Below are 16,160 nucleotides of genomic sequence, written 5' to 3' on the forward strand. Positions count from 1 at the left end.
TGTTGATATTCTTCTTGAAATACTTCATGAGAAAGGCTGTTCCACAGAACTGAGGTAAATGGAATAAAAGACAACTAGAAGGAACAGGTTCAGTGAGCCTATGGTTCACTTATAAAAGGATGTCAGGCAGCTGATGCTTGTGTTTTATAGGTTTAGAAGATGTGGGAGAGGGGCATAATGGGCTAGTTCTGCTCAATAGTGGAAATATCTGTAGAAGACACAGTGCAGAAACTGACCATCTGTAAGACAGTGGCTGAAGACAGTCTGCAAGAGAGGGGTCATCAAATCAACAAAATCCCTCTCTTCTGGACTGCATCAAGAATTTTCAGATAAGTCTTAAGTGTACCACCCCAAATGTGAGGGGTAGCATTTCAAAGTTGAAAATCTTTGAGCTATTCAAGGTTTACATGAGTAGGATGAGTGGAATGTGCCATCATCAATAAAACTGTAAATGGAGTTTGAGGTCAGTGACAGTAGATCATTTATATATATGTAAGGAGTAAGGAAGAGGATTGGTGAAATAACAGAGCCCTGAGGAACACCTACATTAATAGGAAGATCTGAAGACAGAATACCTTCCATCATTACACATAAACAACCTTAGGGGAAGATTGGCAATCCAATTGCAAAGGGAGGTAGTAAAGCAGACCATAAGATGGTTATTTGCTGAGAAGCCCTTAATGCCAGACACTATCAAATGCCTTGAAAATGTCAAGTGCAACAGCATGGGTTTCTTCAAACTTTTCCAGAGGTGGGTGATCTGGGCTAGAAAATCTACTGTGGATCTTGATTGGAGAAACCTATATTGGTGGTCATTGATTGGTTGACAGCTCTCTAGATATCAAAGAAGATGACTGACTCAATTACTCTGGACAACACTGAGGTGAGAGAGCAATAGCACAATATACATGGATGGTAAAGACATAACTTTTTTTGAATTGGCTTGTAAAAATCTCGCAATCATTTTACCTATTATGTTTGTTTTTTTACAGTATGATATACACTGAGTGAAAACTTCATTAATGATATTTAAGTTATGTTATATGATATAGTAAAAAAAAAAAAAGATGTTCACATTTAGTAATGCAGATGCATATTTAGAATTACTGGAACCACAGTATGGCTAAGCAGTGATGTAACAGAGGAAACACATATATTTAAGTAGCGAATTTGCTTACTGTATGTTGTAAAGTTAAGGTCTGTGATATAAGTATAAGTTCCTCTTATTGGGAGCATATTTCATCATCATCATCAAATTCCTGCCATGTACCCTCAAGGGGTGCAGGATATGATAGTACTACATGAAAAAATTACATCATTACTAACTTCCTATCTACAATTTTCCTCCAAATCAGTCTGTTACTTGTCAAGACTTCAACATTATCAGATCTTATATTTCTATTGTCTAAGGCACTTTGTACCATATCGATCCACCTATATCTTGGTCTTTGGAACTGCTAAATTAAATGAATTCTTATTGTCAGAGCAATTATTCTTCATGCCTACTTCAGCAAAAATGAAGGAAAGCTGCATTAAGGAAATTTGCTTACTAAAGGAAGGCCTATGCAAGGGTATTAGTAAAATGAGATCTTTTAACTTCTATTGTATTCTAAAAAATTTGAGAGATAAGAAAGAATGAATGAATGAATACGTAAAAACAATAAAATAAAAAAATAAATAAACAAACAAAGATAAGGACAGGACATTCACGCAATCAACTCAAACCAGAACCTTATGCTGAACGCTATATTCAATTTGTTTTGTATAGTACTTGATGCAATACCTCAGACATTTTAACTGAAAGAGACAGAGAGTGATAGATAATGTTTTCTTTGAGTTCACATTATCTAATTCTACAATGGCCATATAGATATCCTTTGTATAATAAATATAGTTTAATCCTTTATCCAAGTGTAAGCAAAATTTGAAGTATCTTCAGGATTGAGGCAACTTGTGATAAAGGTGGACCAAGCTCTCATCACTCCTTGTCTTAGTACCTCCTATTATGCATTAAGGGAAGGGCCACTACCCAGACCGTTTGACCTTTATTGAATGTTCAAGTACAGGTCAAACTCCAAAAACTCAGTGTTGTTCTCCACAGCAACAGGCTCAACCCTGCCACTGAGAAGAACTCTCAGAACCGGTTGGCTCTACATAGTTTAATCCTTTATCCAATGTCAGTATCATATCCTTTATCCAAGTATTGTATAGGTAAATATGACTTCTCCATTGCTCCACCATAGTATAACCACCTCTGGGTCTGCCCTTTGGTCCTTCCCTTAATGCATAGCATTATATATGTCTGCAAGGAGATGTGCTTTGCATTATGGGAGATACTAAAACAAGGAGTGATGAGAGCTTGGTCCACCTTTACCACAAGTTGCCTCAGTCCTGAAGATACTTACACTTGGATAAAGGATTAAACTAAATTTATTATAGTCTAACCAAGTGGAAAAAAACTTCCAACATCTTTCTCTAAATCCAGAGTAATTTAATAATAAGGTGAGACACCTTTTGGCAACTTGTATAGGTAAATATGACTTCTCCATTGCTTCCACCTTATTATAATCGCTTCTGGGTCTGGCTCTCACTGATGAAACCTCAATAAAGGTTGAAAAAAGTCTGGGTAGTGGCCCTTCCCTTAATGCATAGTATTATATATGTCTGCAAGGAGGTGTGCTTTGCATTATGGGAGATACTAAGACAAGGAGTGATGAGAGCTTGGTCCACTTTACCATGAGTTGCCTCAGTCCTGAAGATACTTCATATCCTTTGTATTTATTCAAAATTTAAGAGTTAGATGTACAGGATGGTCATAATTAAAGAGGAGGTATGCAAAGCACTGTAGCAAAAAATGTATTGGACAAAATTCAACCAAACTTGGTGTATGTACACTCTGCAATATGGGGGTTTTATTTACAGAAAAAAAAAAAAAAAGTACAAAATTCTGCCACCAGTTTACAACTGGAACTAGAATCACATGATATTTGCATAATCTCACTGTTTCTAGTGATGAATTGCTAGATATAAGGAAGAACTGAAATGGATTTGCATCATTCTGATATGACTGAAGTGCTATGGATCTCATCTTACCGAAATTTGCATTGTTAGTCAAGCTTTACTATCAGCAATGCAGTAATGCTAATTCCGTGCTTCGAGAATTCTGGGATTTGAAGGATAGGAGAAAAGGTCCAATGATAATAACAAATCTTAGAAAAATGATTTTACTATTTGAAAATAGCAGATCTTTAGCAGTGAAGCCAGGACATCATTTATTATTGGTCCATACTTTTTCAAAGAACTTCACCCAACAGAACCAGTGACTTGTACCATCTCTGCTGTTAGGTATAGAGAGATGCTGTGCAACTGCGGAAGCGAAGATGCCTTAACTCTACCACATTCACGCAGGATGGAGCACTATGCTTACATACAGCAAATGTTACGAAAACACTTCACAGAGCACCGAGTGATTAGTCGTGCATTTCCCACCATTGCCAACCTCATTTGACTGATCTCAACCCCTGTGCCATTTGGTTGTCCATCTGAAATGAACAACCAAATAGGGCCATCTGAAACACATTGTGTATGAGGAATATGTTCCTGATTTACAACCTTCAAAGACAGGATAATGCAGCACATGAAGCAAATCAATGTAGATCTGCTGTGTACCACTGTAGAAAATATCATTCACAGAATGCAGTTCTTAGAACATCTGAAAGGAGGATGTTGAACCACATCTGTAAGTTATACAAACACGAAAATTAATTTCTTGCATCTCTCTAGCCATTACTGTTTAATTAATCCCAAACCACATGCTTATAGTGCCAAATGTCCCCTGGTGGCAGAATTTTGTACTTTTTTTATCTTCTGCCTCATGTTCCAGAGTGTACTTAAACCAAGTTTGGTTGAATTTCATCGAATACATTTTTCGCTACAGTGCTATAAACACCTCCTCTTTAATTATGGCCCCCCATATAGTATATTAGAATTTACTAATGGTAATATAGAGAACATGAATGTGAGATCTCCTTAGAAATAAAAAGAATTACTGAATATACATAATTGTATCTATTGTATATATTTATATGTTTAGAGTAAGTGTTTTCATTTATTTTTATACTTGAGCTTCATTTTTTTAAATACACAACATACTGATCTTTGAAATCAATGTACCATTTAGCCAACCACTAAACAAAAAATCCAACTATATATAAATATTGTTATCTTACTCTCCACAAGTGACTATAACTAAAATGCTGTGTATATAGAGCAAGGTGCAGAATAACATAACTAGTGCAGTCACAGTAACAAGCTGTATGTAGGCTTGCTTCCATGCTGTGTGTGTTGGGGGATGTCAGCTGAGTATAATATAACATACAGATGATAAAAAAAAAACGTTAATTCAGGAGCACATCTCTTAAGCACAAATGTAGGATTCCCTCAAGAGCAAAAGACTTTTAGGTATTCAGGTTGTTCAAAATTCTTTCGATATCTTTCTGGTGGAAAGCTACAGGAGACTTACAATGCAATGCATTTCAAGTAAAGGAGATGATTTGCTCATCTATCTAGGAATGGGTGAGAAGAATAATGCAAGTCAGCTTTATCTTTGAGTGATGTTGCAATGCTACCATAATGGAGCATTGCAACATCACTGCAACATTCTGAGTGAATAATGGAGCATTGCAACATTGTGAGTGAATGAGAATGAATTTTGTGGGAGACTAGAACACCCGACTCCCACTGGCACAAGTGGCAAGATTTCTACATTTAGCCCTATCAAAGTCAAACAGCATTTTTAATGATGGTTTTGCAAGTATTGAGGACTTCAGTGTAGGCTGTGAATGAAGCTGGGATTTTTGTGTCAAGCCACTCTCTATAGGATTTTTTTTCCCTTTGGACCACCACACTGGCACACCTTTTGGGAAACAATGGTTTGATTATAGGTTGAGAATTTTGAATAGGGCGAGGAATAAAAACCTCCATTTTAACATGATTTCTCCATAATTTCTGTAATAAGAATCACAACAAGTATCTGTACCCGAAGAATAGAAACAGTAGCCTTACCATGGAAAGGTCACATCAGTGAGCTTTAGAGAATTGTGTTGTGGTCTATCTCTCATTAATGTGTTTAGGGAAAAGAAAGATGTTGCCAAGTTTTTCAAGCAGACAGTGTCTCTGCTCTTTAACTTACAGACTATTAGTTCAAATTCCACTACTGCATGGATGTTTGCAAATGTTTTAAGGGGTAGACAATTTTCATCAATTGGCATGACACAACTCTAAAAAATTATGTTTGGTCTGCTTAAAGGAATTTTTGGATTAACTAACTTTTAGTATATTCATGGTAATATTTTTTACTGCTAATATGCTATTATTTTCATGGAATCAGCTTCAGCCCTAAGAAACAATCCAAACTCAACAAATTTGGCTGCATGAGACTGCCTGAAATTTGGGAACTCTACATCAGAAGACCTTCAGCCCAATCATCCAAGAATACCAACATTGCCCGCTAGGGGGCACCATCAGGACTTTAGCAGAAATAATAGCTTCCTGCTTCTTCCTCACTTACTGTTTGTTATGCCTACATGCACGTGTCTTGTTCTTGAGTTTCTTGAAAATGGCAATGTGACGTTGCCGAAATATTGAAGTATATTAAAATTTATTTTAGTATATCCTAGTCGACGTTGTAATTTCCTTAAATTATTTAGTAAAAAATGCATAACCAACGTCCAAGTCTTTCCACATGAAATAAGATGCTATAGATTTATAATCTATAGCACCTTATGGGTATGTCAGAAAAAAATAATTTGTTTTAATAAAATTTTAATGCATTTCAAATTAATGAATGAAATCTTTTATTGTGTTTAAGTAAAGCTGGATTGCTCTCATTTTCTTATACATAATTTGCATTTGACAAAAATAAAAAAAAATCAAACAATGAGGAAATACATTTTACAAAGAGAAAAAAATCTTAAATTTATATAAATGTAATAAATTTACCTAAGATGTACTCCAAGGCCCCTATGTTTTCCAGAACATTCAAGACAAATCCAAATACCATAACTGACGCTTACCCATTGAGGATTATGAGAGCCACATTCAAAACAGTTCTAAATAAAATATATATGTTTCATCATTTATTTTTTTAAGAACATGCCATATAATAAATTTCTATGTAAAATCAGAAACACATATTTTATGAGTGTGAGACTCATTCAAGGCAAAGCTCTGAAAAAACTATAAGCATTGCCTAAATTAATTAGTAGGAATCAAAGCTGGATTACTTTTCAAACAATGACTAACAACTAGATACAGTATTTTTTCAGAAAAAAGAAATGACACAAAAGGGTATGATAATGATATGGGAGTTCAAATATTGTTAAGAAAGACACAGAAATTATTTTTTTACCATATATCTAATTTTTTATTCTATATCTAATATATAAACAACAATGATCTCTTAATTATCTGGTCACATTGTGAAATTGCTTTACCTGCCAATTAACTGAGGATATAGTTAAATGAATCTATGAATCTATAATGCTTTTCTAAAAGTAAGCTAACAATAATTCCATTCATAGGCAGGTTAACTTCATTTCGTTTAAATACATTTTTCTTTGCATAATCTGAAACAAAGTTAACATTACTATTATTGTTATTAATCTGACCTCCATGGAGTCAGAGACTCATTGTGGGAGGTACACACTATTGCACACAATGCACATCCAACAGTACTTTAAACTGATTTAATGTGTCTACATTCACAACACACTCATGCAATGCATTTCACTCACTAACCACTCTCCATGCAAAGAACCTGCTTCTCACTCCTCTGCTCACACCCTCCTTTACACAGTTTCCAGTGATGGCAACTTGTTCTACCTGCCCCCTCCCATTCTATGAAAAATCTCTTCCATGTCAACCTGATAACAACCCTCGAGTATCTTATATATCGCAATCATACCCTGCCCGTCTTCCCTATTCACGAGGCTTTGCAAATTACATTCTTTCAATCTGTCTTTGTACTCCACATTCCAAAGACCACCTTTCTGAATCTTCTCTGGACCCTTTCCAACATATCCACATCACCATGAAAACCCAGCGACCGAATCTGTGCAAAATAATCCATACGAGGCTTGATCAAGGCCTTATACAATGGCATCATAACCTCTCTATTTCGGCATGTCAGGGTCCTATGCATTATTGCCATTGTCCGATGTGACATCTTCACAATTTGTGCAATGTGACCCTGGATTTCAGGTCCTTGTTCACCATCACTCCTAGATCTCTCATCTCCTCTACTTCCTTTAAAGTTTCTCCACCAAGTGTATACTTTGCATCCTATTGTTGCTTACCTCTTACTTGCCTATTCATGCAATCTATTCAAGTCCTCTTGCAAGGGCCATAACATTCGCTTGATTCTGCATTGCTCTTCCCAGTTTTGCATCATCTGCAAACAGCTGCATATCATTAATTAAACCCATCCCAATATCATTGACATACAAATTGAACAACAATGGTCCCAAAACTGACCCCTGCAGTATGCCATTAGTAACCTTCCTCTTTCAAACCTGGTAACAGATTATAGTAACTGCACTTATTCAGTACTAATTATTGAATATTAGTTTTTATCAGACCTCCAAGGGAGTAATGAGACTCATCACAGAAGATCAATATGCTCACCTAAAAAAAAAAATCATCAAACTGTGCCTTAAACCCAATTTCTGCACTCACCACACTCTCAGTCAATGCAATTCACTCAACAAACTCTTCATGAAAAGAGCCAACTCCTCACTCCATTTTCTCACACTCTCCTTATACCGTTCTCAGGGATGTCCTCTTGGTTTACCCTTATTTTACTAAAAAAAAAATCTCCTCCACATTAATCTGGTAACAATCCCCCACCAAAATTTATGTATCTAGATCATATTCCCCTCTTTTTCTATTCACAATGTAAACTGCATTCTTTCAATCTGTCTTCATATCCAAGATTCTACAGACCTGATACTACTGACTTAGTGAATTTTTTCTAGACTAACGTATCTTCAACCCTTTGAAAACCAGGTGACCAGCTCTGCACATGGTAGTCCATATGTGGCTTGATCATGACCTCATATTACGCCTGATCATACAACTTCAACATATTAGTCTTCCTCCTCATTAACAAAATCTGTGTAATGTACTCAGTTTCAGCAACACGACCATTAACTTCATGTTTCTCATCACCACTCCTAGATCTCCCACTTCCTTCAAAATTTTCCCATTAATTGTATACTCTGTATCCCATCCTTGCCTACCAAATTTCATAATACTCTTCAACACTGAATTGGTAGCTCACATAGTCCATTCAGGTAATCTTGAAAGACTATTATTATTACGGGCAACTCCAAGGAGTCCTTAGACTCATCGAGGGAGACCCTAACATCGTGTCAAGAACAACTATTCAACATTCACACAGTATCTATCATACTTCGCTTTGAACTCATTCACAGTCATAGCACTCACAACAGACTCTGGAAGCTTATTCCACTCATTCACCACTCTCCAAGTAAAAAACCTAGCTCTAACACCCTTGCTAACCACACTCTTGCCCAGTTTCCATGGATGACCCCTAGTCCTCCCACCTCCAGTCCTGTTCTCAAAAATATCTTCTGAATTAATCTTACAGAAACCCTTCAGTAATTTGAATGTCCCAACCATATCCTCCCTCTTCTACCTATCAACCAATTTCTGCAACCCACAAATCTTCAACCTGTTTTCATAAGGTTCGTTCCATAGACCTGCTATCATCTTGGTCACTCGTCTCTGGATCCTATCCACCTCCTCTCCATCAAGAAGAAACCCTGGCACCCATATCTGGGCACAATAGTCTAGATGGGGTCTTATCAAGGCTCGATACAGAGGAACAATAACTTCCTTGTCTCTGCTCGTCAAAGTATTCTTCAGTAACCAAGTGATTTGATGGGCTGATTTAGCCACTTTTGCAATGTGCCCCCTAAACTTCAATTCCCTAGCCACCAACACTCCGAAATCCCTGGCCTTGTCAATCTCCTGGAGTACAGTTCCACCGACGTGGTATACTGCTGCTAATATTTTCACCCCAAAATGCATAACCTTACATTTTGCCACATTAAATTGACATCCATTCTCCTTAGCCCAGTCCTCCAAACTATCCAAATCATCCTGCAAAATTTTGACATCCTATGCATTCACTATTGCTCAACCCAACTTTGCATCATCAGCAAACAAATGAACAGTTCCTCTCAGATTCATTCCTATATTGTTAATGAACAAATTAAACAGTAGTGGTCCAAGAACAGAACTCTGTGGTACACCACTAGTCACAGGCTGTCTTTTGGACTCTACTCCTGAATAAACTAATCTCTCCATCAACCACCCTCCTATCCATCTCACCAACCCTAAATCCATCCCCATATGCTGCAGTTTACTGATTAGAATTCCGTGTGGTATCCTGTCAAAGACCTTAGCAAGTTCCAGCAGAATCACTGTAAACCCATTACTCTTATCCAGTTCAGCCGTCACTGTGTTATAAAATGTGAGCAAGTTACTGAGGCATGATCTACCCTTCACAAAATCATGCTGTCCTCCATACAGTATCCCATTTTCATCTATCCATTCCTGTATTTTCCTCTTGACTACCTTCTCCAAGACCTTGACAATGACTCCTGATATGCTGATCGGTCTGTAATTTTCAACAGCAGTCTTGGAACCTCCTTTATACAGTGAAACTATTTTCCCCTCTTTCCACACCCTCGTGACTATCCCAGACCCAAGAATAACCCAAGAAGGATTAACCCTAACCCGACTATATCTGCTCTATTCCTAATGGTTCTTTGAATCATCTGCAAACAGCTGTATTCTCCACTTAAGATTGTTCCAATATAATTAAAATACAAATTAAACAATAATAATAATAATTCCAAAACAGATCCCTTAGTAAACCTCTAGTGGCCTTTCTCTTTTGGAATGCCATTCACACAACCTGCTCATACCTATCTAACTCACTAATCAATCATCCAATCCCCCTCTGTTCCAATGTACCCCCTAAACTTCAACTTCCTATCCACCAACACTCCCAACTCCCTGGCCTCGTCAATCTCCTGGAGTACAGTTCCAGGAGAGTGACGAGGAGATTTAACAGGAGATTTACCAGCTTGTCATGGCACAAATTATCAAAGGCCTCTGAAAAAAAATTCAAAAATACTAATATACATGAAGCTCCTTGGTCCAATAAATTTGTCACCTTGTTGATGGACATAAGGAGAATGCTAAAACATGACCTCCCTTTCAAATTAGTTTGTGGGCTTCCAGATGTGAAGTTAGCTGTTGCTGATCTCCACAATTTCTGGAAAAAAAAAAAAAAATGAAATGAGAGAAATTTGGCAATAGTTTAAGGGCTCACTTAATTTTTTTTTTTTTTTAATGGAATAGCCCAACTTATATATGATTGTTTCCATGCAACAGGATACTGGATAAGTATGAAATATTTAAAAGATCATATAAGGTGGGTGGTAATTTTGGAGTGCAAGAACTTTTAGCACAACAGTACCAGATCACTTGTTGGTGTCCAAGCTATTCAGGATAATGCAAAAGGTAAAAGGTAATTTGTCATAACTTGTCTACATAAGAGTTGGAGGAGAAGAATGATAACCTACCTTATTTTTGAGTGATGTTATGATCATGCCATCAGGATGACTAAGTGAGGGGTGGGAACATGGAATGACATTAAGTCCTTCACTCGTGTCAGATGTACTTTTTGCTCCTCAGAAAGGGAATAAAAAGCTCAACCACTATTTGAATAGGAGGGAGAGGTGAAACTGCATAATTTTTGATTTTGATGAAATCTAATTATTTTGTCACCCCTCAGAAAGAAGAAAAAAAATTTTTTTTTAGAGATTTGGTAGCATCCTATTAATTACAGTAACCATCAGCAGATCCACAAAATTTTCACAATTGAAGGACTTTAAATTAATCACAGCATATGCCAGCCTGCATTCTGTGAAATCTGTAAGTCTTAAATCAAGACTTACAGATTTTCTGAATAAAATATGGAATGGAGAATTGAACAGAATCCTGGCAGAAAGCCATAGTTATTTCAATTTACATAAAAGGCAACTGCGAAGACTGAATATTATCATGGAAGAAATCTTCTCAATAGTGGTTACAAAATATAAGCATAAATTACAAATAACAGAGGCAGGTGAAGAAAATGGATTTGCAATGCCAGATGTTGAGCAGACAGTTACTTTTCTTTGAAAATACTAATTGAAAAACAAAAAGAATTCAATAAATGAACAAACATTTACAGATTATAGAAAACTCTTTGACACTATGAATAGAAATGAACTTTTAGAAACACTCGCTAATGATGAAACTCCAAGCCAAATAACAGTAGCATTCTACAATCTTTTTTTTTTCAGTCTTTTAGAGTCTTTATAGGTATAACCTAAAAGCAGTCAAACTGAGACTTGAAATATCAAATTGGAAACCAATAAATTATGGCATTCAAGAAGGCTGTCCTTAATCACGATTACAGCAATCCTTCGATTAGTGCGCCTAATGTGTTCTTTAAAACAGGTGCATTAATCGAAAACGCACTAATCAAATATAATAACCTATCGGAAAAAGTATAATTCGTTCTTCAAATTTCTTTTTTGAACCTTGATTTTTTTATAAAAGAATTAAAATGTATGTCTCAGGGCATAGTTAAAGGAAAACCATGAAGCTGAAAGACAATAAAACATATTCAGAATATAAATTTTATTATTCTACTTCTTAATAAAGAATTGAGCTAACGTAGTTTGGCGGGTCATACAACCGACGGTAAGGCCCTCTATTACCTATTGCCTCTTCTACTCTTCTGCAAATTTTACTGCTTCTCTCTTCATCGGGGTCAGCCTCTAAGCATTGCTGCTTAAAAATTTCGATTGTACGAAAAATTATTTTCAAATTGTTTCTGCGAAATCGCTTTTGGCTGACTATTAGTGGTTAAATTTTCTTCATATTCTTTGGGATCGTCCCGCTGTGCATCTAAAATTAGCAGGTCGGAATCACTCAATTCTTCAGAATGAGATTTAATTAACTCTTGGACATTATCACTGAAGGGGAGAAAGAAATGAAGGACGAACGAATTGGTCGCCAGCATGCGAAATCAAGTGCTTTATAGATAAAATTTCCCAACTGTTATACTAGCAAAATAGTTACCACTTTAAAAACTATAATGTTCACAAAAGAAAAATTAATTTTCCGACATGTAATAATAAACAACTCATTCCAGAAGACTGATTGATTACCTATTATTGGAATGGATTCTCCTTTTTTGAGACATGCGCAGAAGTGTCGAAGGGTCTCGAATATGTAGGCGTATTATAGCAGACGACATAAATTTTGGCGGTAAAAATTTGGAACATAGTATATATAGTGTACATGGAAGTAGTGTAATATGCCATTAAAAATAACTTTGTAAAATGTTTTAAATCGGTAACTAAATTATTTCATTCTGATGAGTGATTTTTTTAAAATAGTTAGGCCATAAAAATGTATACATAGAAAAATTTAAAAATCTGTAAAATTTATTTTTAAGATGTATATAGGCACACTAATCGAATTTGGGTATCAAAAAAAAAAAAAAAAAAATGACGCACTAATCGAGGGATTACTGTACGTTTTAATACATATATCAACACACCATTGTCAGACAGTGGAAACTCATAGTTCATAGAAATATCCTATTATGAAGTGATAGCCATCTTGACACATTGTTATATGCATTTAATCAGGTACTTCTGGCCAATAATTAACTGCAATAACTGCAATATTCTGTGCACCATTTAAATCTTATGACTGAAAATTTTAATATGGAAATATCAACCTTCAGAAAACAAAATTACTGCCTTTTCAGGAAAGAAACTAATTTAAAGTAAAAACATACATGCACTGAAAATACAATTTTTAATCAAGTAAACTGCTTTAATTATCTTCATTATAGTTTGATTTACAAAATTGACATTAATAATAAAATTCAAAAGGTACAGCAGAGCACTTAAAATAATTATTCAAGCTTTCAATCCAACAAAAGTAGAGAAGCATACACAATATTAACAAGACCAATACTTGCCTACTGGAGTGAAGCATGGATCATCAGAAAACAGAATGAACAATGGCTTACATGGTGAGATGAAGTTTATGAGAAGAAATTATTTATTATTATTATCATTATTAAGAGACACCTCTAGGGAGTCAGGGACTCGTCAAGGGAGGCCACATACCACACGCACCAGCTATCATACTTATTCTTGAATTCATTCACACTGCTTGTACTCACAAAATCCAATGGCAATCCATTCCAATCAATCATGCACCACCCTATGAGAGAAAAATCTAGTCCTCACCCCTTCTTACCTGTATTCATTCTTAGCCTCCAAGGATGCCCTCTCTTGTCCTTTCCCCACCCTCCATAAATTGAAAAATTCTTTCAATTGGAAGTTTATAAGTCTCAATCATATCACCCCTCTTTCTCCTGTTTGCTGGGGTCTGCAGTCTACAAATTCTCAATCTGTCTTCATAATCAGTATTCACAATCCAGATATCATTTTTAACACTCTCCTTTGCACTCTCTCCAGTATATATCAGAATCACAATGGAAACCAGGAGACCAGACCTGTGCACAATAGTCCAAGTGAGGTCTTATCAAGGCCTTATAAAGAGGCAAAATGACATCCTTATCTTTACATGTGAATGTTTGTTTCAGCACTGCAATTATCTTTTGAGTTGTATTTGCAATTTTTGCTACCTTGCCCCTGAACTTCAACTTCCTATCTATTAACACTCCAAGATCTCTAGTCTCATCAGTTTATTCTAGCATAATCCCACCAATATAATACGACACTGGATATCTAATCACGCTGAATACATTCTTTCCATTACTGCAGAATCTTTCCTGTTCTAAGACTCATATTAAACAGCCTGGTCAAAGGAATATCCAATTCAGCTGAACACTCTTTTAGCACACATGCTGATATCCCATCAGTCCCTACTGCTGAATTCTTATTCAGATTGTGCAACAGCTCTAATACCTTGTCCTCATACACCTGAGTGTCTTCATCCAGTGAAGAGGTAGTAGAGAGCTCAATATCGTGTACACCAGGTTGATAGCTTTTAACAAAATGAAATGCCCTCTGACACTATAATCAAATCTAACACTCTTTGACTTCAAGTTCCTTCTGTCACATGCTGCTTGAGGAAGTTTTCTGCAGCAGTTCAATAAATGCATTTTCATTAGTTGAACACTCTCTTCTGCACCTGTAACACTCACGTAATCTGCATTTAGAAGAGTTATTCTTTCATGTTCATTCTTTCTTTTATTTACAGCATATCGATAGAATTCTTGTGGGTTGTCTTTAGCTTGCAGAGCCAGCTAAAGACAACCCACAGAGCCAGTTTCTTTTCATACTCAGACTTTGCTTTCCGTACAACAGTTGCGACTATTCTAGCCTGCTGCTTATTTTTCCATAACAGAAAACGTTCTTATGCAAACAGTATTCCTTCCACATCATCCTTTTCTTACGAATCTCTTGCTTTATACAATTACACATCCATTTGACTCCTACCCTATTTATTCTTTGAACTCTCGTGACACATTCCAGTATCTCATCATTTAGGTATTGTTTAAATGCTTCCCATGCATTGTCGACATTCTTCCCGTCCAGCAACCAATCCCATTCCATTGAACTCAGTATACTCCTCAGTTAGTCATAATTCCTGCTTTCCACTCAGTTGGTCATAATTTCCACTGATAAAACCTCAATAAAGGTTGATACTGGTCGGGGTAGTGGTCCCTCCCATAATGCAAAGCATTATACATGTCTGTAAGGATATGTGCATTGCATTATGGGATACTAAGGCAATCAGTGTGAAATCATCAGTCTCTACATACAAGTAGACCAGTTGTGAAGTGGCTTCACGCACAAATCTTTTTTTGCTTACGCTTGGATAAAGGATGAAACCAAGAATATAACTTCTTGGCATCTTGAATTTAGAGATTTATCTTCTTGGGATAACACTAACCTCAAATCTATCTTGGTATACAAACATATCACAAATCCTTGTCTGCTTCCACCAAATTTGGTTTTCTTTTTTGCTTAAGGTTTACTTGAACTCCAAACAGCTTCTAACTTTATATAAATCACAAATCCATCTGACCACTGAATATTCCTCTCCCATCTGAGATGGTGACCATAAGAACTACCTAAAGATACCGGACTCTGTACAGATAAGAATGGTCAGAGTGATTGACATCTAGCAATGCACAGATGGTAGGGTCACTTAAATAGAATGGGAAAGTAAGCAAAACAGTATTCAATACCAGGACGGTTAGGTAAGAGAGCCAGAAGAAGACCAACATCTAGGTGGATTGATGCAGTCAGAAGTAACTTAGAAGACTGAAATATAAGATTTGACAATATTGGAGTCCTGACAGATAACAGACTAATTTGGAGGGATATTGCTGAAAAGAATTTAGTAATAATGTAAACTTTTCATGTAGCCTTGAGAGTACATATCAGAAATTTGATGATGAGTTTTATCAAAAACAGCACATATGTTTCTTTTTTAATGGGATACTCATTTTGACCAACTTCTCCAATACTTTAACAATGATTCCTGATATGCTGATCGGTCAGTAATTTCCTACATCATCTGCAAGGGCTGGATGCTGATAGTGAATGGGAAGTGGTAAAGGAATATTTGAGGGAGGTAATGGCAGACGGCATAGCTACAGTCATCAGAATAAATCAAGTGAGAGTTAAATGGATGAATAACACCATCAAGTGGAAGCTGAAAAAAAAAACAATTGCGGAGGGAATTTAAGGAGATAGGTGACCTGCAGGCACACCTATCTGGCCTGTGCCTTGTACTGTTACAAGCCACAAAGGCCAGAAGGGTAACTAGTGTGGTAAGAAAGGCAAAAGAGGTAAATGAAATAGAGGTGAATAGCATATTACAGAACCTTAATATGAATATAGCTGTGGGATTGGGTGATATATATCGAGTTTAACGTGATGCAGTGAGGGAACTGTTAGTGCTTAGTTTAATCTAAGCCTCAGCTCTGGGTTAGTCCCGAGGGGGGGGGGGTAGAAAGA

At 36.3% G+C, this 16,160-nt stretch overlaps 1 protein-coding gene across 3 annotated transcripts in view; it reads right to left on the minus strand.

Annotated features, from left to right (window-relative positions):
* Positions 1-16,160, minus strand: part of ArfGAP1 (ADP-ribosylation factor GTPase-activating protein 1) — a 320,099-nt gene that overhangs the window by 270,249 nt on the left and 33,690 nt on the right. For all 3 annotated transcript variants that reach the window (XM_090409895.1, XM_090409893.1, XM_090409894.1), the window contains one exon: positions 6,001-6,110. In XM_090409895.1, the coding sequence (XP_090266021.1) occupies positions 6,001-6,110 (110 nt within the window). The remainder of the gene's footprint in view (positions 1-6,000; positions 6,111-16,160) is intronic.

Source organism: Typopeltis vanoorti, chromosome 20, assembly GCF_054136105.1.
Source record: "Typopeltis vanoorti isolate ZY-2024b chromosome 20, IOZ_Tvanoo_1.0, whole genome shotgun sequence".
Lineage (NCBI taxonomy): Eukaryota > Metazoa > Arthropoda > Arachnida > Uropygi > Thelyphonidae > Typopeltis > Typopeltis vanoorti.